The sequence below is a fragment of the Notamacropus eugenii genome, chromosome 1 (assembly GCF_028372415.1).
Source record: "Notamacropus eugenii isolate mMacEug1 chromosome 1, mMacEug1.pri_v2, whole genome shotgun sequence".
In the NCBI taxonomy this organism is placed as follows: domain Eukaryota; kingdom Metazoa; phylum Chordata; class Mammalia; order Diprotodontia; family Macropodidae; genus Notamacropus; species Notamacropus eugenii.
This window is the reverse complement of record NC_092872.1, coordinates 280,804,104-280,825,846: the sequence shown is the minus strand read 5'-3', so window position 1 is coordinate 280,825,846 and position 21,743 is coordinate 280,804,104. Positions and strand designations below refer to the sequence as shown.

Here is a 21,743-nt window from a genome sequence, read left to right as displayed (position 1 = left end):
GGGGGGTGTGGGAGGGGGTGGAGGGATGTGGGGGTGTGGGGGGGTCGGGATGACGCCTAGGGACCCCAGGGGTTATTGTGCGGAGCCGGATCCCGCAGGAAATGTGTCTCGCTCTCTAGGTCAGAAGCATTTATCTCGCACCTGCGGTGCGCCAGATGTCGTGGTCCTAGAGGAGCCCTGGAGGACAGGCTCAGAGCCGAAGGCACAGAGTAGCGTACAAGCCGTGGAGGGGGAGAACGGGGGCCGGGACCCTTTCTCCTCCGGGCGGTAACCTGAGACCCAGGTCGGGGCGGTGACGCCCTCGCTCTTCCCCCACGCCAAACCCTTTCCCTAGGGCTCCGCCCTTAGGCGCCCCCTCCTCTGGAGAGCCTGGCCCGGCCTCTCTTTCTCCCTGCGGTCTGGAATTATAGAGCCCCCCTCCACCTCCCACACCGCAGGGCTCGCCGCGGTGCAGGGGACATCAGGAAAAGCCGGACGCTAGGACCCGGAGGATGCTGGCGAGGCGGGGCGCCCGGAGGGGCGGGGTGGGGGCGGGACCTTGCTCCTCTATTGGCCGAGATCCCGGTAGCGACTAATGGACGGCGAGGGCGTGCGCCGAGGGCGGGGCCGAGCCGGGGCGGGGCCGAGCCGGGGCCGGGCCGGCGCTATAGGGCTGCCGTGACGTCGCCGCGGCCGCTCTGTCGTCGTCGCCGCCTGTGCCGCGTGTCGCCTCCGCCTCCACCTCCGCCCGTCGGGAGCCCCTGTCAGGTATGGGGGCCAGGCCCCGGCTGAGGCTGCGACCCGCGGCCCGGGCGGGTGTGCCCCGAGCACGGAGGAGGCGCCTACTGTATGCGCAGTCCTCCCTCGGGTCCTCTAGGCCTCCCGGCCGAGCCCCTAACGGGCCCCGGGCGAGGCCCTGGCCCTGCCCCGGCCCCCGCCCCGAGGCCTCGCCCTGCCCCTGGCCACGTCCTGGCCCGGGGCCGTCCCACGGAGGACTGGAACCCAGGCCCTTGGACTCCGGGCCACGCGCGTCGACCGCCCTCCTGGTTAGGGCGCGCGGGGCCGGGGCCGCCCTAGGAAAGAGGCCCGGGAGCCGGGCCCAGGGCCAGGAGGGGAGACATGGAGACAGAGACTGAGAGATGGAGAGAGATAGAGGGGGTGCAGGGGAGACAGAGAACGATAGAGAGGAGAGAGATGGGGAGAGGAGCGGGACAGAGGCAGATGGGGAGAAGGAGAGAAGGGAGAGGCTGTTCTGGGAGGCTCGTGAGGTGGGAGGGCGCTCCTGGAGGCTCCCAGAGCCCTGAGGGTTTGCCGAGTGTGTGTGCTCGTGTCCCTGGGTCAGGACGTGGGGGGGACCTTCACCTGCTCGGACCCCTTGGGCTCATCGTGGAGGCAAACCCGGACCCTTTCCCGGATTCTGGGGGTCTCGTCCGGTGGACACGAGGAAGACCCCAGAAACCTGGAGTAGTTAACAACCTCCCACTGACCCGATGACAAGGAGCGACAGGAGTATTTCTGCCACTGTCTCGTGGGATCCACAACCCCGCCCAGAGAGCTGACCCAGGCTGGACCAGGAGCTGACCCTGGTCACTCTTGTCACTGTAGGCTAGAGCTCTTGCCAGACCCAGCCCTACGATGCCTTTCTACCAAAACTTTGTTCGTGTGTTCTCTTGACCCATGAAGGACAACTTAAAATTTTTTAAATATATAATTTTATTTCATTAAATAGTTTCTATTACATATGAAACCATTTAACATTCATTTTCAAGAATTTTGAGTTTCAAATTGTCTCCCTCCCACTCCTAGAATATCAATTATATATGTGCAGTCAGGCAAAAGGTATTTTCATACTAGGTATGTTACAAAAGAAAACACACACACAGACCCAAGAAAAATAAAGTGAGAAACGTCTTCAATCTTCACTCAGATTTCATCAGTTCTCTCTGCATCTTGGAAGCACTTTCCAACATGGGTCCTTTGGAATTGTCTTAGATTCTTGAAGGACATCTTAAAGGACGACCTCTCACAAAGCAATTTCTTTGTTTTGTCTTTTGTGGTTTAGTTTAGTGAATCAAATATTGTATTAAGGTAGGAGACCAAGACCTTACCTTCCTGGGAGATCATGGCAATCCCCTTTCAAAACGTAACAGACTGCCAGTAACCATTTACTTACCAGGTAGGCTGGAGGAAGGGATGGGCTTTCAGTGAACCTTTAAGTAAGTGTGGTACCCAAGTCATTAAAGTTGTTATTATAAAGTTATTAAAGTATTGTGGCTCCTCCCCATGGCCTAGCACGCAGTGTTCTTTGTACATAGTAGGCACTTATCATTGATCTGTTGAGCCCATGAGAAAGGTAAAAGTGGAATTGAATTCGCCTACAATAATACCATTGTACAAGAAAACTGATTATAATCATAGTTGGCCTTTCTGCCCCATGCTAGCTGTACTGTTTTCACAAGGCTTTACCCATAAAGATCTCATTTGGATTATCACAGCAAGCCTGAGTGGCAGATTCTGATTATCCCCATTTCCAATTGTATGAAAGTCTCGAGTCTTGAAATAGCTGTACTAACATCCTCGAAAACATCAGAGCTTTTAGCAAATCAAAATAACAGTTGAACAATCATTCCTCCTCTCCTTTGATCAAAAGCATCTTTTGGTGCTTAATAGTCACCTTTTTTGGTTAAACCAGGGGTGGGGAACCTTTGGCCTTGAGGCCACATGTTGCCCTCTAGGCCCTCAAGTTCAGCCTCTTGACTGAATCCAAACTTCACAGAACAATTCCCCTTAATAGAAGAATTTGTTCTGTAAAACTTGAACTCACTCAAAAAGCCGCACTCAAGTACCTAGAAGGCCACATGTGGCATTGAGGCTGCAGGTGCCCCATCCCTGACTAAACTGTCTTTGGGAGGTGGAGGAAGGAGACTAAGCTGGGCATCAGGGCCAAGGAGGGGACTTTGAGGATGGCCTGGTTTGTCTGCATCTTAGACTGGGTCTTTTTTCTCTCCTGTTGTGGATTTTAAGTTTCTACAAGAAAACGATCATCTTAAGGTGTTTGAAAATGATCAATTGCTTAAGGGCCAAAGCTGCTTTTTCATCTTTCCTCCCCACAGGTAGCAATGTGCCTGGTAGCTACTTAATGATAAATGGGGAGTTGGAACGAAAGCCTGGACTTTGATAGAATTTCCAGCATTTTAGGCCAGACCTTCTCCTTTGTGCAACACACAACTCTTCCATTCTTGCTTCTTTCCCATTAGATTATCCCAGTTAGTATTTTATGTAGGGATCTTGACTATCATTTTAAGGTTTAAAAAAGTCTAAAATGAACCACATTCTGTGAGATAGATTTCTTTCAGTATTAATATGTTGAAATCAGTCTGCGAGCCAGAACACGTCAGCATTTCCGATATAAACTGGACAGAGACCTCGATGACCAAACCCTAGCCAGATGTGTCTGGGTGTGGTGAGGGTGTTGGGAAGGCTGGCTCCTCGGAGCCAATGGCTTTGGAGTAGTAACTGATGCTGCTTGTCTGTGACGCTGTGGGAGTTGAAGTTTAGCTAGAATCTGGACTCCTGTCAACAGAAGACTAGCCTTCTAGAGAGGTGGACCCCAAATAAGCTAATGTTTGACAGAGGGAGAGAGAGGTAGACAGGGCCCTCAGACTGAAGAGCGCCCTTCAGGTGGGATGTTGGTGAATGTTGACTTGTTTTAGAGTGATTTAAGGACCTTGAGTTTGGTCTTCGAATCTTTTTTAAGTTTTAGTGTCTGCCTTCATGCTGTGGAGATGAAGCTGTGCTCAACAGAACCCAAGGGCTCGCAATAGGTGGCCAATGTGAGGAGAGATCATATGCCTGTTGTTAGGGGGATGTCCCGACTCTAGCTAATTTGGAAAGGGGTGTTCCCAGAATGCTAGCGCCCAGGTCACAAAGATTGCCTAGGAAGATGCAGAGGGCCCGTGTGTTCTATTTGTGGACAGTACTGTACTATTTCAGGCTGAGTACTGAATTAAATTACAGAACCGTACACACTTCTTTATGATTCAGCCTTTTGTGCAAATTCTAAAAAAAATTAGCTTGAGATTTTTTTTCCTGCTTCCTTTTGTGTTTCCTTGGAAGATTTGGGTGTTGGGGAACATCACTGGCCTGAGAAGGTTCTGTATTGAGATGGCAATTATTTAAAATTCTGGCTCTTTTTCTCTTCTGGCTTTTCAAAGCTAGCACCAGAGAGTGGTTTCTGTCCCTGTCCTAATGCATTTAGTCTAATGGTATAAATAGCATTGATGTAAGACTCCTGTAGGTAAGCTTCTTAAGTGAATTGGGTGGTAATGGCTCCCTTTGGTATCTGGCTTTGCAGTGCTTTGTATCCGGCAGCCCTGTGGCGTAGGAGGTGAAGGGGCTAGTTAAAGACGCTAGTTAAAGCCCGAGTGTCTGGTTCTGTCCCTTGATTTTAACTGAGAAGGAAACTGAAGCCCAGAAAGACCAGTAACTGAGTAGGGAATTAAACCCAACCCCTGATTCATTCAGGTAATATGCATTTATTAAGAACTGATGGGGAGCCCTAGAGGTATTCAAGGAAATGCACAACTTTTCTTCCTTGCCCTCAAGGAGCTCCCATCCTAACTGGGGCACTGATAACCATATACCTGCAGCTAAAAAACAGAAGGTGGTCTTAGGGGAAACCTCCAGCAGCCGAGGGGGAGACTTGAAAATCTGCGTGCAGAAAGTGGAATTGTGAGGACTGCCAACTATGAGGGGGAGAAGCATCAAAGGCCCGAGGGCCTGTGCCTAGGTGTGGTGTGGGGGGGGGGGGGAAGGGGGAGGAGGGACAAAAGGCTGATGGAGCTGGAGGAGGAATGTGTGCTGGAGCCAAGGAAGGGCTTTTAATTCTAACCCAGAAGTCTGCATTGAGTGCTGGAGGAGACAGGTATACACCTGTTGGAGTTTGAGTGTGAGTATGCATGTGTGCGTGTGCCTGTGCTTATGCCTGTGCATGCGTGTGTGGAGGAGGGGAGAGGGACAGGGTCCACTCTGCTTCATTTATCAGATGTGCTTAGCACAGTTCCTGGCACATAGTAGGTGTTAGATAAATGTTTGTTCCCTTCCCCCTCCATGACCCAACTGTAAATGAGTCTTTGGTCATGTAAGTGCCTATTATAAATAACATTTAATAGTATGATAACCTTGACTTTGGACACTGGTTAGATAATAGTTCATCCGAATTAATTAGGTTAATGTGAGAGACATTGTACCTGGCTTAACTTGGCCCTCAGGTTTTATTGGAATATCTGCAAACCAGTCTTTGTGCAAGTGTTCTTGTATTTAATACAATCTTCAGAAAGCTTTTCCACCCTGATTCATGTGGAGGCCTTTTTTTGTTCAGTGTGCCTCTATCTGTCCCTTTTTTTGTCTTCTGAAGTTCTGAGGGCTTCTCTGATGCGTAGACTTTTGGGATGACTGAAGTTATGCTTGTGCTAATATTGCACAGCAGGAATTAGAGTTCCATAACAAATTCCTAGGAATATGGTGGTAGGCTGGTGGTCCTTAATGTCTTCTTTTTCCATAGGAAGGCCTGATTCTTCAGAAATAGAAAATGTTTTCCAAACTAGCAACCTTGCAAACCCTTGCTGTGTTTCGTCGGGGTGTTCACTCCTCAGTGACTTCAGCTGCATCAGTCGCAACCAAAAAAACCATCCAGGGCCCTCCATCCTCAGAGCAGATATATGAACGAGAAGCTAAGTATGGTGCCCACAACTACCATCCTTTACCTGTAGCCCTGGAAAGAGGAAAAGGTACATATCAGATTAGCCCTGGTCTCAGCACTGTGGCCTCCCTTTGAGTGGGACAGCTCCTGGAGGGAGAATTCCAGGTGCTGATGGTGGTGGTCTAGGTGAAAAGGGCAGGGGGACCTTGGTCACTTCATTGTAATCATCAGGGGTTCCATCTAGGGTCTCTTGGTTGTAGGTTAAAAGCTGGATTTTGTTCATCCAGGTCACCCTTCTGCCTTTTTATGTTGAAGTAGGATTGTAGCTTGGAACTCCAGTTATGCGGGCTGTTGTATTTGTCCCATTGCTTCAGCTTGCTCCTTCTTGGGTTCGGGGTTAGTGCTTCTTGGCATCCCTCATTTCCCTGAAGCCTTGCAGGCCCTGGGCCATCCCCCTTCCTCCCCCCCCCCCCCCCCCCCAGCCAGCATTCTGTGCTTATACTCCCTACTTGCCCCACCACCATCCTCACTGGGGAGCTTCCAGTACTATGACACAGCCTTAGCCCATTTATTTTTTCAAATAAAGATACCAGCATCTTCTCCGGAATGTGTCTGTTACATGAAAAGAGATGTGTTTTTTATTGGTGTATCAGTGCATGTGCTAATAACCACAGCTCTGTCCATAAGCTTGTTGCCTTGTCATCTTATTAACACTACATCGGAAGGTGACGTCCTTTATCAATGACCCACCTGGTTTTATGTCTTCCTTGTTGATTTGTGTTTGAGTTTGATAGACAAATTCCTCATACATATTTTAGGCCCCAGTCTAGCTAAAACCAAACTCAGTGCCTCCTGTGAACAATGGGTCTGGTGCCATAACTGGGGGTTCCACGCTTTCTGGTAACCTTGTAAAATAATCTTCCTCTTCTAGGCATTTATGTATGGGATGTAGAAGGCAGAAAATATTTTGACTTCCTGAGTGCTTACAGTGCTGTGAACCAAGGACATTGCCACCCCAAAATTGTGGATGCCCTGAAAAGTCAAGTTGATAAATTAACCTTAACTTCTAGAGCTTTCTATAACAGTGTACTTGGTGAATATGAAGAGTATGTCACGAAGTTGTTCAACTACAACAAAGTTCTGCCCATGAATACAGGTAAATCCTTTAACTGGGAGGGGCTTTGTCAAATACCCAAGGAGATGTAGCAGAGTTTTATGATGAGAAAGTTATTTTTAGTTTTTGGCTGAATTGATGGGAACTTAATGAAAATCTTTTTTTTTCTTTTTAAACCTATGAAAAGGGGTGGAAGCTGGAGAAACTGCCTGCAAATTAGCTCGAAAATGGGCATACAATGTGAAAGGCATTCAGAAATATAAAGCAAAGATTATTTTTGCAGGTATGTAAAGCTCAGTCTTTATTACTATGGATGGGAACAGTGATTTTCAGAAATCTGAAGTGTCTTTTTTGTACATGACATATTTGGTAAATTTCCCCTCATTACCAGTTAACTGTAGGCCTACCCTAGATGCTGTCTGGTAATCTCATTTTCAACCATAAAATAGAGATCCCCAAAATACATTTTATAAGCCATTTCACTTCAGAAGAAAAATTTCCTATGTTCTCTGCTTGAAATGAGTGACTAATTTTCATTAGAGCCATAACTTTGAAAGAAGTCAGTAATTAGCTGCGTTGTTGTGTAGTCTTGTCAGTTCTCTAAACTAGGCTTCAAATAACCTTGACTTTCCAGTAGCAGTAAGAAGCCAGTGAAGGATTAGGTGAGGCCTCGTGGTGGCTGGTGTAGTGTTGAACTTAGGGTGATGGGGCTCAGTCAAAGCCTGTCCTGTTATCTCCAAGGCTAAACTGTCTTAGAACACTTGGGTTTGGGGTTTCGCCATGTTTTTGTCAAGGTTGTTGAGAGACCCAGAGTCTTCTGAGGACTGAATTGTCTTTTTTTTTTTTTTTATAAATACATTTCCACAAAATTTTGGGTTCCAAATTTCTCCCCATTTCTCCCCTCCCACCACCCCAAAACTCCAAGCATTCTAATTACCCCTATCACGAATCTGTCCTCCCTTCTAACATGCCTCCCTTCCTTATCCCCATCTTCCCTTTGGTTGTAGGGCAAGATAACTTTCTATACCCCGTTGATACATACCTGTATTTCTTAAGGACTGAATTTCCTGCTGTTTTGGTGGCGATTACTAGATGCCATCGACAAATTTTCTTTTGTTTGGAAAGGCCAACCATTAATTACTTAGTTTGACTTTTGAGATTATTTATCAACTATTTATCAGTGTTCAAATATTAGGTGTTTGGTTTTTCAAGCTTTCTTTCACTATGAAGTCAAAATCGATTCTGACAGTAAATCTGAATTCATCTGTGGTTAGTGTAGGGTTTGTAGACTTTATAGTCTTTATAAAATTCAGAATGGGACTAATGTCCCAGTCAGAATCACTATTGGAATTGCATTTTCAATAAAGAAGAGTTGTCTTAGAGAATTTTTAAAAACTTTTTTTAACTTTTCCACATAATTGGAATGATCTTTTGTTTTAAAAGCAAAACCATTGGTGTGCTGATTTTTTATGCCTACAGACTGCATCCAGCCTTTTCAGTATTCTCAAAAGGTGCAAAACTGTTTTCACCTAAGTTTTGGAAGAAGCTGGTGAGTCAGTGGGCCCAGAGACAGAAGAGCCTGATCTGGCCATTGCTCAGTAGGAGCATTGGTGTGGAATGAAGGGTAGTGAAGACAAGGCCAGAGGGAGACAGGTTTGTGGTCGAGTAACTGCTAGTCTTCTCAAAGCCACTTGGAAGCCATTTTAAAGTGGATTTTTGAAATAAAGAAAAAAGCAGGATTTTGAATTTGAGGGAACATTGTGGTATTTCATAGATCTGAGAAATGGGATTTTGAAAGATTTTGAAGATTTTTGAAGAAATGAGAAAACTATGCCTTGAACAATTTACATTTGGTGGGATATATTCTTTGAATCTAATTGTCTTTTGCTACTAGATTCCTTATTCATTGGGACATTTGGATTTTTTTTTTTACCTAAATTGTTTAGGATTTTTTTGGGAGGGGGGAGAAATTGTCTTGTTAAATGTTTGGATTTGGTTGCAATAATCGGTTCTGTTTTTCTTTGCAGCTGGAAACTTCTGGGGTCGAACATTATCTGCTATCTCTACTTCAACTGACCCATCAAGTTATGAAGGTTTTGGGCCATTTATGCCAGGCTTTGAGATCATCCCATACAATGACCTACCTGCCCTTGAGGTATTTCTGCTGTTCCTTGTGGTTCCTAGCGGTTTTAGTCTGAAGTGCTTGGGTCATTTTGAGGAGAAGGACTGGGCTGTTTGGGTAGGACCAGTTCCTCAGCCTTTTTTAGGGTGGTAAAATCTTCTCTAAACTATTGGCGGGGTGGTTATGAGGCCAGAGGTTGAGCTTTGAGCTCTGCTGTTTCAGACAGCAGCCCAACGAGGCTCTTCAGTTACCTTTCCCAAGTTCCTTGTAGGAGTTTGTGCATCAGGAGCTGCTGCCTGTGGGTCAGGGCCTTTAGATGGCCATGTGTTATGTGAGTCACGGCAGCACCTGTACCACACAATCCAGTTTAGGGGCAGGGCGGGCTCCTGAAGGACCTGGCAGATGACTCAGCATCTGTTTGTAGGACAGAAAGATTGATCTTGTAACATTCATTCACCACCAAGTTTTCTGGGGCACATGGACCCTTCTGACCCAGGATCAGAGAGAAAGAGGAGTTTCTCTGAAGTACTTTGGGAAACTAGGGAGAGTTTTGAATTGACCACCAGTTTCTTAGGAAAATGGGCCTGGTGCCATTTGTGTAAGTAGAGAGTGGCCATGTAATGATTCTTCCTCATTCCTCTCCCTTCTTTGGGCTAGCGAGCCCTCCAGGATCCCAATGTAGCTGCTTTCATGGTGGAGCCCATTCAGGGGGAAGCTGGCGTCATTGTCCCTGATCCGGGCTACCTCTCTGGAGTGAGAGAGCTCTGCACCAAGTTCCAGGTGAGAAATACTGATTGAGGACCAACAGTCCTCTGTTGGGGGCCAGGGTAATGGTCAGTGCGGGCCCGTGGGTTGGACCAGGCCTGTCTGCTTCCCCACATAGAGGAAGGAAGGAGGTTGGCTCCAGGGGTCCTCAGGAGGATGGCTCTTGTGGAGAGTCTGAAGGTGCCCCTTTCTGCCCCCTTGATGCTTAAAGGATGCTTGTGCCCTCGAGCTGACCAGCCAAGGCTGCTGTGAGTGAGGCATGGCTGTAGACAGTGCTTAGACACTTGTTCTCAGCATTGGAGGACACGCCTGTTTTAAGACTGAGATGAGGAGAGATCCTTGACTTTAGTGAGGTTCAATGTGTTCTTTCCTTGACTTTTATTGAGACTTTCTGCTTGATTAGCCTTGTCTTAGAAGGAGAATTGATTTATCCCAGAAACACTAAAACTTCTATCACTTTGTGGACCAAAGAGACTTATTTTTGAGATGTAAAAAACAGAATAGACCCCTCCCCCCAACCTACTACCCAGCAAGTTAATTCTGTGGTTATGAAGTTGGCACCCAGGTTAGTGGTAGAGGTTTGTTTTGTGATTGCTTTAAGGTAAAACAATTTGGCTTTTTACAAGTTGGGGCCGGGTCGGGGTGGGGAATGACAGACGTGGCACATGGCTAGACAAGAGTCTGAAAACAGTGTGGAGGCTGATCAGCCCTAGAGGAGGTGCCCTGTGCTCTGGCAGCCTGAACAGCTCACAAGGTCTTGGGCTGCACTAAGAGAAGAGATGTCTATTCTGGAGAAGTGGGAGGGAGGGCTGACTCAGCCTTTGGCCCTGGTCAGGCCCATGGTGGGGGGTCATTAACATTTCAGGAAGTTTGTTGATGGTGCTGGCAAGTGCCCCCAGGAGGGGAGTCCCTGGCAAATGAGGCTGACCAAAGGACCTGGGGGTCTCTTAAGCTGAAGAACAAGAGAGTGAGCCGAGAGAGATGTTGTTTAATCCCACAGGGCAAAAGGAAGAATCCAGAGGGGAGAAGTGTTTGCTCGGGGAGAAAACTCCCACTTCCTCTATCCGTCCTTTGATTTCATTGGAATTCAGGGTGAGAAACTCCTTCCATGGCACAGATTACAGATTGTTCTGCCCCTCAGTGTCTGAGAGGATTGCTGGAACATTGACTGATGTGCCCAGGGCCTCGGCCAGGATGTGTTAGGGGCTGGACTTGAATCCAGGTCTCTCTGGTTCAGCAATTGAACATGATGGCAGCACTGGACCGATGTCAGCTGTGACCTAGCCTTGTGCAGTCTGGGCTCCTTTTGTTCTCTTTTCCATTCATATATCCCATGACATCTGTCCCCTGGGATTCCTTCACCCCTGTCACAGTTTGGGGATATTCAGCCTCTCACCAGACCCCAAACTGCTTTATATTTCATTTCTCTGCATCTAGTCTGCACATGCCTGGGTGTTGGTTGTGTAAGCTCCTCAGGAGCAAGGATAGTTCCATTTTATGTGTTCCCAGAGCCCAGCCCAGAAACTGGTTCCCAAATGTGGATTCATTTTCTGGTTTGAGCCTCAGTCCTGTGGGGTAGGAAAAGCAGATATCTTAGCCCCATTTAACAGATGGGGAGAGAGAGAGATACCGAACTGGTACTGAGGGGCTGGGGCTAAATCCCCACATTTCTTTCTTCTGGTTATTCCCATGGAAAAGAGGGTTTACTGTGGCTTTTTGGACTCAGTGGCTTCTGAGGTCTTGTCCAGATGCTGTGTAACATTTAATCTGTTGGATTCTTGGCACTAAAAGCATGTGGGGTGGTTCTTATGGTTTGTGTTCTTGTAGCAGGCTTCCCTGTATCAGAATGTGACTTGAGAACTGAGTGGGCCCCAGGCACACCACCTGGGTGCAAGGCTCATTATTGAATAATGCTGACTGGTAGCTGACTAGGGAAGGGAGAATTGCTTTAGAAAGACAAAGTAACTGGTCCCTTCCAAGCCTGGGTGACCAGAGGGCTGGATGATCAGGAATGAGAGGAAATGAGTGCAAGGGGATGGCATGTGTCTAGGTGGGAGAGGTGTTTGACAACAAGTTAGACATGGGGAAGCAGAGTATCCCAAGAGGCAGACTTTTGGGGTCTGACCATGCTTCTCCCATATAGCTTTCCTCTCTGTCCTTGGGGTTTCCTTAGTGTTCCTATGACTAAAATATATAGAATTTCATATTAGGAGGTGGTTATATAAATGTATCCTATTCTTCTTTGTCTCTTTTGCTAGGGTTCTGGAGGAGAAGTGAGGTTGGTGACCTGCACAGCCCTCCCTCACTCAAAACAAAGTCAAATGCAAGTCATGTCATTATTTCTCTGATGGCATGGTCTTCTTCCGCAAAGAAGGATGAGCACACACGCACAGTAGCTGTGTATCTTAGGGCTCCAAAAGGGGAGGGTGTGATCAGCCATTCCTGGGGTGAGAAATGCTGGGTTGGATCTCATTCTTGGCAGTAGCCCCTTGTGAGGCTTCCCTCTAGCCCTCTAACACCACACTGGCCCTCTATTATAGGCCCAGACTATGGCTTGTTCAGCCATTTCCTAATTAATGAACACCTAGGAGGTTTGGGGGGAAAATATTTTGGGAAACTGGGGGGAGACCTTGTTATTCAGCAAAATTTCTGGGACAGCTAGAAAAAAATTTGGCAGAAAGGAGGGAAGCTTTATCTCATGGAGCCATTTAGTCAAAATAATCCCCCTTAAATGTGCTGATAATTTTTTTTTCTTTCCAAAAAGCAAATGTAGAAGAACTTTCTTCCTTTCTTTTTTGAGAAGTTTTTTTCCATGATAGTATTTTTTCCCTCAATTACATGTAAGAATAGTTTTCAACATTCATTTTTGTAAAATTTTGAGTTCCAAGTTTTTCTCCCTCCCTCCTCCCTACCCAAGACAGCAGGCAATCTGATAAAGATTATACATATACAGTCACATTAAACATATTTCCACATTAGTCATGTTGTGAAAGAAGAGTCAGAACAAAAGGGAAAAGAAAGAAAAAACACAAAAATGGTGAAAATAGTATGCTTTGATCTGCATTCAGACTCCATGGTTCTTTCTCTGGATGTGGTTAGCATTTTCTGTAATGAGTCTTTTGGAATTATCTTGGATCATTGTATTGCTGAGAAGAGCTAAGTCTGTTATAGTCATCATGCAATTTGGCTGTTACTGTGTACAGTGTTCTGGTTCTGCTCTCTTCACTCAGCATCAGTTCATGCAGGTCTTTCCAGGTTTTTCTGAAGTCTGCCTGTTCATCATCATTTCTTATAGCACAGCAGTACTCTATTACATTCATGTACCATAACTTGTTCATCCATTCCCTAATTGATGGGCATCCCCTCAATTTCCAAATCTTTGCTACCACAAAAAGAGCTGCTATAAATATTTTTGTACAAATAGGGCCTTTTACCTTCTTAGTGGTCTTTTTGGGATACAGACCTAGTAGTGTTATGTATTGCTGGGCCAAAGGGTATGCACTATTTTGTAGCCCTTTGAGCATAGTTCCAAATTGATCTCTAGAATGGCTGGATCAGCTCACAACTCCACCAGCAGTGTATTAATGTTCCAGTTTTCCCACATCTTCTCCAATATTTATTATTTTTCTGTTTTGTCACATTAGCCAATCTGCTAGGTGTGAGGTGGTACCTCAGAGTTGTTTTGATTTGCATCTCTCTAATCAATAGTGATGTAGAACATTTTTTCTTATGACTGTAGATAGACTTAATTTCTTCATCTGAAAGCTGCCTATTCATATCCTTTGACCATTTTATCAGATGGGAAATGATTTGTATTCTTATAAATTTGATTTTGCTGATAACTTCTAACCTTTGTTTGGTGAGGAATTCTCTGCCTTACCACTTCCCTTTCACTGCCTGTCTAGGGATCTTCTTAGCCAAACAAGGATTAGAGATTATCATACAAGATAAAGTAGATGGTTAGAAGGCTCTTGTAAAGACAAAATCAGTGAAGCTGCAGAAGAACAGTTCTAGCTCCTTGGGATCCAAAGATCTTTGGGATTATAGACACTTGATAGTTGAGGGACATGCCCATCTGCCAGCAGCCAGAGGCTCTGACTTCAGACCCCCATGCCTCTGAGCGGAAGAGTTCTCGGGTTTCACTTCCCCACCCTGTAAATCTGCAAGGTAACAAGCAGGAGCAGCGTGACAGGTTTGGGGCAGGTAGGTGCACTGCTGCTGCTCCTCCTCTGCCTTGGTGAGTGAGTATGCTGTAGTGGTCTCGTTCTAGAATTCAGTGAAAAGGGACTGTGTGATCCATAGCCTTTCTTCCTCCCAGCAGTTCCCTTGCTGGGCTTAGACCACAGGGCAAGATGAGATTCCATCAATTAGGGAATGACTGTACAGCTATGTTATAAGACTTGGTCAAGTCAATGAGCAGTTACTAAGTGCCTGTGCTAAGCTCTGAGGACACAAAAGTACCCCTACCCCCTGTCCTCAGGGAGCACAGTGCAGTAGAACAGCCAAAGAGCTGTTGGCTCATTCTCAGCTTTCTGCCTCCTGAACCCCCAGGCTTTTCCAGTTATCCTGCTGTCTGATCCTTCTCTCATTTTGTACTTTGGAGTTGACTTTTTGAACCCAAGAGTAAGACTTTACATGTACCCCATTACATCTGTCTTCCCCATTTGGGCCTACTGGTCTAGTCTGGTAAGGTCCTATTGAATGCTGTCTCTGCATTTTTAGCTATCCCTGCACCTCTGTGGGATAAACGTGCTGTCTGTGGGCCAGGCCATGGCTGAATGCACTGGGGAACATGGGGTAACCCAGCTGACCTGAGGCTCTCCTGGGAAGATCTCATTCCAAATGTGTATTGAACTATTGATAACCTGGGCTTGGTTTTGAGTCCTCAGGCACCATAACTAACAGACTTGTTTTCTCTTAGGTTCTCTTCATTGCTGATGAAATACAGACGGGATTAGCCAGAACTGGGAGGTGGCTGGCTGTTGATCACGAAAATGTCAGGCCTGACATCATCCTCCTTGGAAAGGCCCTTTCTGGAGGCTTATACCCTGTAAGCTTTACCCTCCCCTGTCCTTGTGCACTAAAACCGTACAAGCAGATAACCATAGCACTGGGTTCAGCCAGTATCTGGTGCAAATGCTTTCCAGAACAAGCAGGTGGTTGTGTCTTTCAGAGTTTACAGTGAAATTTAATTGGTGTAGACATTTTGCTTGGAAAATTCATGGGAGCTGAGCTGGTTTCTGCTCTTCATGATTGGAGGAAGGGACAATCAACATGGTGACATGTGGATGGGGAGTTTCGGAATGAAATGGATGATTTCTGGTAGTTCTTTCATGGGCTTTCATGTCTCTGGAAGATAGCATGCTCATAAGTGGAGAAGGTTCATTGAATAGGCCACAACTTACCTGGGTGCCAGGTGTGGTTTCTGCATGTTTGGTCCTACCCACAAATACTTTGACCAGTATATGCCAGGAATACCGGGGCCGAAGACACTTGGATAATGCCTTCTTCCCTTCTAGGTATCGGCTGTGTTATGTGATGATGAAATTATGCTGACCATTAAGCCTGGGGAGCATGGGTCGACTTACGGAGGCAATCCCCTGGCCTGCCGGGTGGCCATGGCCTCCCTAGAGGTATGAGCACTTCTGACCACCATGGTTTCCTCTCCTTGCCACACCTGGAAGATGTGGGGAATTTTCCAAAGGTGGAGCTCCTGCTGCTGTCTTAAAGTAAAATTATTTTTAAGGAAATTGAAATAATTTAAGCACGAGCAGTAGAAAATGTGAAAGGGCTGACAGGAGATACAGGACTGGCTTGTGAGGATGCCCCACCATCTTGACTTGGAGGGGAGTGTTCTAGAAGGTCGCTAGGGCCTCAGCTCCGGCCTACAGCTCAGTTCTAGGGGCAGTGTCAGGCCATTTACCTTTCTGTAGATTCCCCTTAGTCTGCTTGTGGGACCATCAGAGGGGCCTAGCTAGGCAAGTAGCACACCGTGGGCCACACCAAATTCTAGGTACTTTATGTGGGTAGGAGCAGCTCTCTATATGAAGCCAGAAACCCTGAAGAGTTGTAGGCCATAGAAGGGGTCTGTTGTAGGTGATGGGGGTGCTGGGAGTGTGTGAAAAAAATAGGAATGTTGGTGTTCTTTCTGCAAACATCAAGTCCCAGACAGCCACATAAGGCTTGTTCCTTAGCCTCCGAAAGCTTACAGTTTAGGAGGGAGGATGTTTTGTGGTAGTTCAGTCATTTCAGTTGTGTCCTGCTCTTTGTGACCTCTTGGGGTTTTCTTGGAGGGGTTTGCCATTTCCTTTTCCAGCTCATTTTACAGTTGTGGAAACTGAGGCAAGCAGGGTGAAGTGACTTGCCCAGGGTCACACAACTGGTATACATCTGAGGCCAGATTTGAACTTGGGGAGAGAGGTCTCCCTCCAAGCCCAGTGCTCTGTGCACCATGGCACCCCCTCGTGGCCCTCACCAGTAACTAATCCAAAGAAATAGTTGAGAAGTGTAACAAGGTATGCAGGGAGAGAGAAGTGGGGCACAGAGCATTGTGGCCTTGTGTGGGGCTGGGGGAGAGGTCACAGGAAGACCTTGGGTCTTTAGGCTGTAAATGCTGGGGGGCAAGGGAAGGCATGTAAAGAAGAGGCAGGAGTGAGGACATAGACTTGGGGAAAGCTGTGTGGTTTGGTGGCTGATTGGAGTTCTGGGAGGTGAGAAGGTATCTTGGAGAGTCTGCAGAGTTTGGTTCTCTTCATAGGCTGTCAAGCAGCAGAGGGTGGTGTGGCCAGACCTGTGGGTGAGGACGAGGAATTTAGCTGGGGCAGGTGGGGAGCCCTCCTTCCTTCCTCTTGGCCAGCTTACTGGTTCCTCTTTATATCTGTCTCTTTTTTCTGTCTTGTCTTCTCCCACATGACTATCCTCAAAAGTCTGGGCCCTAATTTATTTGGGGGGTTATTTTTTAAAGGTTTTGGAAGAGGAGGAGCTGGCTAAAAATGCAGACATGATGGGGAACATCTTGAGGAAGGAACTGATGAAATTGCCTTCTGATGTTGTAACTGCTGTAAGAGGAAAAGGGTTATTGAATGCCATCGTTATCAGAGAAACTAAAGGTACGGATACATGCTCCTGGCATGGGAACATGGGTGGTTGACTTTCCTTCAGGGAGAGCTAAAATTTAGGGGATATTTATGTGGTTGTTCAACTTACTATTTCTCAAGTTCAGCTGTATTTGAAATGAACACAGCTGAGCCATCCCAGCCATAGACCTTAAAGAGTGTTATCTCTTATTTTAAAATTTTTACATAAAAATTCTGAGATTATTTTTTTGTTGAAAGTTGGTGACCTGTAGTAAAACGAAGCTTTGTTTCTGATTGCTACTTGTCTATTTGCTTATCCTGTTTCATTAACTTTTTATTTATTTATTTTAAAAATTAAATTATTTGTTTTCAATGTTCTACCATCACTTCCATATATTTTAGATATTTTTCCCTTCCCTCCCCCTCCTTCCCCACTCCCTCTCTGAGAAGGTATGCAATTTTATATAGGATCTATGCATACATTCCTATTGAATGTATGCAATTGAATTCCATAGTTCTTTCCCTGGATGTGGAAGGCATTTTGCCTTAAGAGACCACTGGGAATTATTTAAGTCCTTGCATTGCAGTGAAGTACCAAGTCTATCAGAAAAGTTCCTCGCACACTGTGGTTGTTGCTGTGTATAAAGTTCTCCTGGTTCTGCTCCTTTCACTCAGCTTCAGTTCATATAAGTCTTTCCAGCTCTCTCTGAAGTCTTCCTGTTCATCATTTCTTATAGCACAGTAGTATTTCATTACATTCATGTACTATAATTTATTCAGCCATTCCCCAATTGATGGGCATCCTTTTGATTTCCATTTTTTGGCCACCACAAAGAGAGCTGCTATAAATATTTTTGTACATGTGGGACCCTTTCCCATTTTTATGATCTCTTGGGGATACAGTCCTAGAAGTGATATTACTGGGTCAAAGGGTATGCACATTTTTGTAGCCCTTTGGGCATAGTTCCAAATTGCTCTCCAGAATGGTTGGATTACCTCACAGCTCCACCAACAATGAATTACTGTTCCAACTCTCCCACATCTTCTCCAACATTTATCATCTTCCTGTTTTGTCATATTAGTCAATCTGATAGGTGAGATGTGGTACCTCAGAATTGTTTTGATTTGCCTCTCTCTAATTAAAAGTGATTTAGAGCATTTTTTCATATGACTATAGATACCTTTAATTTCTTCCTCTGAAAACTGCTTGTTCATATCCTTTGGAATGACTTGTATTCTTGTACATTTGACTCAGTTCTCTATATTTTATAAATGAGGCCTTTATCACAGACACTAGTGGAAAAATTCTTTCCCAGTTTTCTGCTTCCTCTTAATCTTGGTTGCATTGGGTTTGTAAACTTTTCAATTTAATGTAACCAAAATTATCTATTTTGCACTTCATAATGTTTTCTGTCTCTTGTTTAGTCAAAAATTTCTCCATTCTCCATAAATCTGATAAATACACTATTCTTTGCTCCACTAATTTGTTTATAGTATCAATCTTTATACCATGATCATGTACTCATTTGGACTTTATTCTCGTGTATGGTATCAGGCATTGGTCTGTGCCCAGCTTCTGCCACACTGTTAATCCAGTTTTCCCAGCAATTTTTGTCACACAGTGAGTCCTTATCCCAGATGCTGGGGTCCTTGGGTTTATCAGACAGTAGATTGCTATACTCATTGACTGCAGTGTCTTTAGCACCTAACCTATTCCACTGGTCTTCCTCTCTGTTTCTTAGCCAGTACCTGTTTCATTAACTTGTGAAACAACCAACTATTTCATTAACTTCATAAAATCCCAGAAGAGACTGGGGCTTTATGAAGTAGTGTCCTCTAATTTGTGATCACTTCTGTCAGTAATTAGCATTTTCAGAAAAGAATTCTGCTGCCGCCTTGTTTTTTTAAAGCTGTTGTCATTTTGTTTTTATAGCACTCTTAAAATCAGTTAGACTTTCATCTCTCTTCCTTTTCTACTAGTTTTTAAAGAAGTTTTTAACAGTATAAAACCTCTAAACCATGTAAAAGAGAATGTTTAGTGCTAGTACTTGCTGTGAGGTATGATCATGAGGTAGAAATGTGAGTCCCCAAAGGGAGCAGAGAGGGTGGCAAATCTGAGTCTGGCAAACCCAGTTTGCTAAGATACTGTTTGATCAGCCCTGGCTCTTGATCCTGGCTGACTTCTGTCTTTATCTCATCTCTTGTTTTTGTGTGTTTCCACCTTTCTGGGCCTTGTGGTTCAATCTGTCACTTTTTAAAGTCTATGTGCTTATGAGGTGAGGTGAACTCTGGCCAGATTCTGTGGGGGCCACCAGCCTGTCCCACATGCTTTAGGGCAGGTTGGGCTTTGTCCTTGAGATGGAGCAGGGTCTAGATTGAATCTTGATCTTGAAATACTGTAAATGCGTGAGAGTGGACTTTGTTCACTGATGCCATAAATTCTCACTGATAACAGAAATGTTTGCGCTTTTGTTTTCTCTTTAGATTGGGATGCTTGGAAAGTGTGTCTGCGCCTTCGTGACAATGGACTTCTGGCCAAACCCACCCATGGGGATATCATTAGGCTGGCGCCACCCCTCGTGATCAAGGAAGATGAAATCCGAGAGTCGGTGGAAATCATCAACAAGACTATTTTGTCTTTTTGAAGGTTTTCCATTTTGCATTGTGTCTAGTGGCTGACTCAAGGCAGATGGTGCGTTTATGTGCTGAAAGCCTCTGGTGTCAGGGCGAACGTGATCCACTCCCACGTATCTTAAAGAACTTTTTTTTTTTTAGTTCATCTAGAATAGAGCAAAAATTGAATCACCTGCAGTTTGCTGTTTACTGAAACTGAGAGATTCCCTTTGTTAACTGTACTGTCTTCTTTCTAAGCTACATGGCTGGCTTGTATTTGTGTGCTGACATCTCTGAAATTGCTGGAAGCATTGGCCACCAAGCCTGAAATGTAATGTATGGATTGCATTTATATAACTTTGCCTTTTTAGAAAGACACAAAGAACCTTTTATATTGGAAACATTTAACTCCAGGGGGAGCAAGTGGAAGATTTGCTTACCTTTAAAGTGAGTCTGCAAAGTCTAGTAGCACACATCTGGGGGGATGTTTGGTCACAAACTTGTTCTTCTGATGCTAGGATGGGATGGCAGGAGTTGAGTGGAGAATGCCAGAGTGTGTGCCCTGGGTCTTACTCGACTTGAGCAGTGCGTCCTTGCCTGGCATTCCCATCTCTTTTTTTTTTGTTTGTCTTTAAAGCAGTGTTGAGAATGGCCCACTATAATCTGCCATTCTAAAACTGTTGCCTTTTCTGAAGCTTCAAAATTTTGTTTACACTAAAATAAAGCCTTTATTTAAGCTGTCTATTCATTTTCCGACCAGTGCATCGCTACCTTACTCCTATTTGCCTTAGATTTATTGACCCTGCTGAAGGCTGGCTTTAGCTCTAGAGCCTGGGGGGGAGATGGGAGGGCTGCGGTCTGGAGAAAGCCCTGTGCCCAATGAGCTGAGCATCCAGCAGTGGCACAAACAGTGCCAACGTCCGGGTGATCCTGGTTTATTGGCCATGCCCCTTCATTTCTTTTGGCCCTGAGCTCTTTGGAGAGCAGAAACTTCTCTGTCAAAGGCAAAATTCAGCCCTGGAGCCTAGAGATGGACTGTGGGGTGCCTGATGAGCCTGTGGTTCTAGAGAGCCCTTTTTTTGACCTGATAAATTGGTCCCACCCATGGTGGACACTGGTATTCCGAGCAGGCAGTGGATGCCTGACTCTCCGACTTCCTATAGGGTTCATTCTAGGACTCACTGGGCTTAGTGTTAGCTCACAGAGAATGGGGATCATCTCACCAGCTTCCTTTCATCCCCAGTGCCTGTCACATTGATAAATGCTTATTGATTTGAGTGACTTTGAAGTCACTCTGCTCCCTTCCCATAGTCCCTTTATTTCTTTGCCCCTCTTTCCTACCCAACCTCTTTTCCCTGGGCTGGGCCAGTAACTTTTGAGGGTACTTTGAGATCCTTGGAGGGAGGAGTTGGACCTAAACCAAGTAGAGGGAGAGGAACAAGAATGGGAGAAAGGAAAACTCCCATTAAATAGTGAGATTAATTTTCTTGGGATTAATGATGACTTGTCTCTAAGCTATTTCAAACAGATCTCCAGACCTTAATGTGTGGCATTATTTGTTCCTTGAACAGTCCTGTGAGGCAACTGCTACTCCTCATTTTACAGAGGAGCTCCCACTGAGTGACTTGCTTATGGTCCCAGCTCAGAAGTCTCTGCTCCAGGATTTGAACTTGGATCTTACCACAGTGCCACACACCCTAGCGAGCTACTTAAAGGACATCGAACCCTTTAGCCAAATAAGTAGGTTTGAGCAGGGAGGAGAGGGGTTTTTGCATCATAGTGGCAGAGTATGAAAGCTGTAAAAAGGGCTGATAAAGGAAGAGACCCTTGTCTGGAGGCAAGCAAGCTGCCTGCCCCCCTGCATGACAAGTGTCAGATCAAATGGCTGCCAGATGGGAGGACAAGAAGGGAATGCTTTCATGCTTGCTTGGGTTAGCTTGAGGCAGCTGGGCCTTTGGGGGGTCACTTTCAGCAGACAGTTCAGGAGACTCTGGGTGGTTGCTCATCAGATGGCTTCCAGACTGGCAATAGTAAAAACCTTCCCTGTGGAGCAGAGCACACCAGCTTCAAAACATAGGACCCTTCCTATCTGGGGGCCTTTAGTGGAGGGGCAGACTTTGCAACTAGCTGATGCAATGTATATGTGGTAAGTTCTTTTAAGAAGTGGGTGCTACAGAACTAATACCTCACATGATGCCATTTTCCTCTGTGGGCAAAGGAGAACTGACGATGTGGCCACTTTAAGCTTTCTTTCCACGTGAAGCTCTGGGACCTCTCACTCTGCAAGACCCCTTCTCCTTAAGCTCTGTCCCCCTTGAAAGAGGAGGACCTTGTCTGTTTCCTAAAAAGATGGAAGCCATCCACCATGAATCC

General features: G+C 45.7%; 1 protein-coding gene across 2 annotated transcripts; it reads left to right on the top strand.

Moving 5' to 3' along the window:
• Positions 1–593: 593 nt before the first annotated feature.
• Positions 594–20,112, top strand: OAT (ornithine aminotransferase). Of its 2 annotated transcripts, none has more exons than XM_072628990.1 (10): positions 594–747; positions 5,543–5,768; positions 6,612–6,836; positions 6,982–7,077; positions 8,822–8,949; positions 9,574–9,696; positions 14,603–14,731; positions 15,201–15,314; positions 16,646–16,790; positions 19,242–20,112. In XM_072628990.1, the coding sequence occupies exons 2-10, from the start codon at positions 5,570–5,572 to the stop codon at positions 19,400–19,402; spliced, it is 1,320 nt and encodes a 439-aa protein (XP_072485091.1). In that variant the 5' UTR covers positions 594–747; positions 5,543–5,569; the 3' UTR covers positions 19,403–20,112. The 2 variants fall into 2 exon arrangements, with proteins under 2 accessions (XP_072485091.1, XP_072485092.1); XM_072628991.1 differs by having other exon boundaries at positions 603–747; positions 5,547–5,768.
• Positions 20,113–21,743: the final 1,631 nt, after the last annotated feature.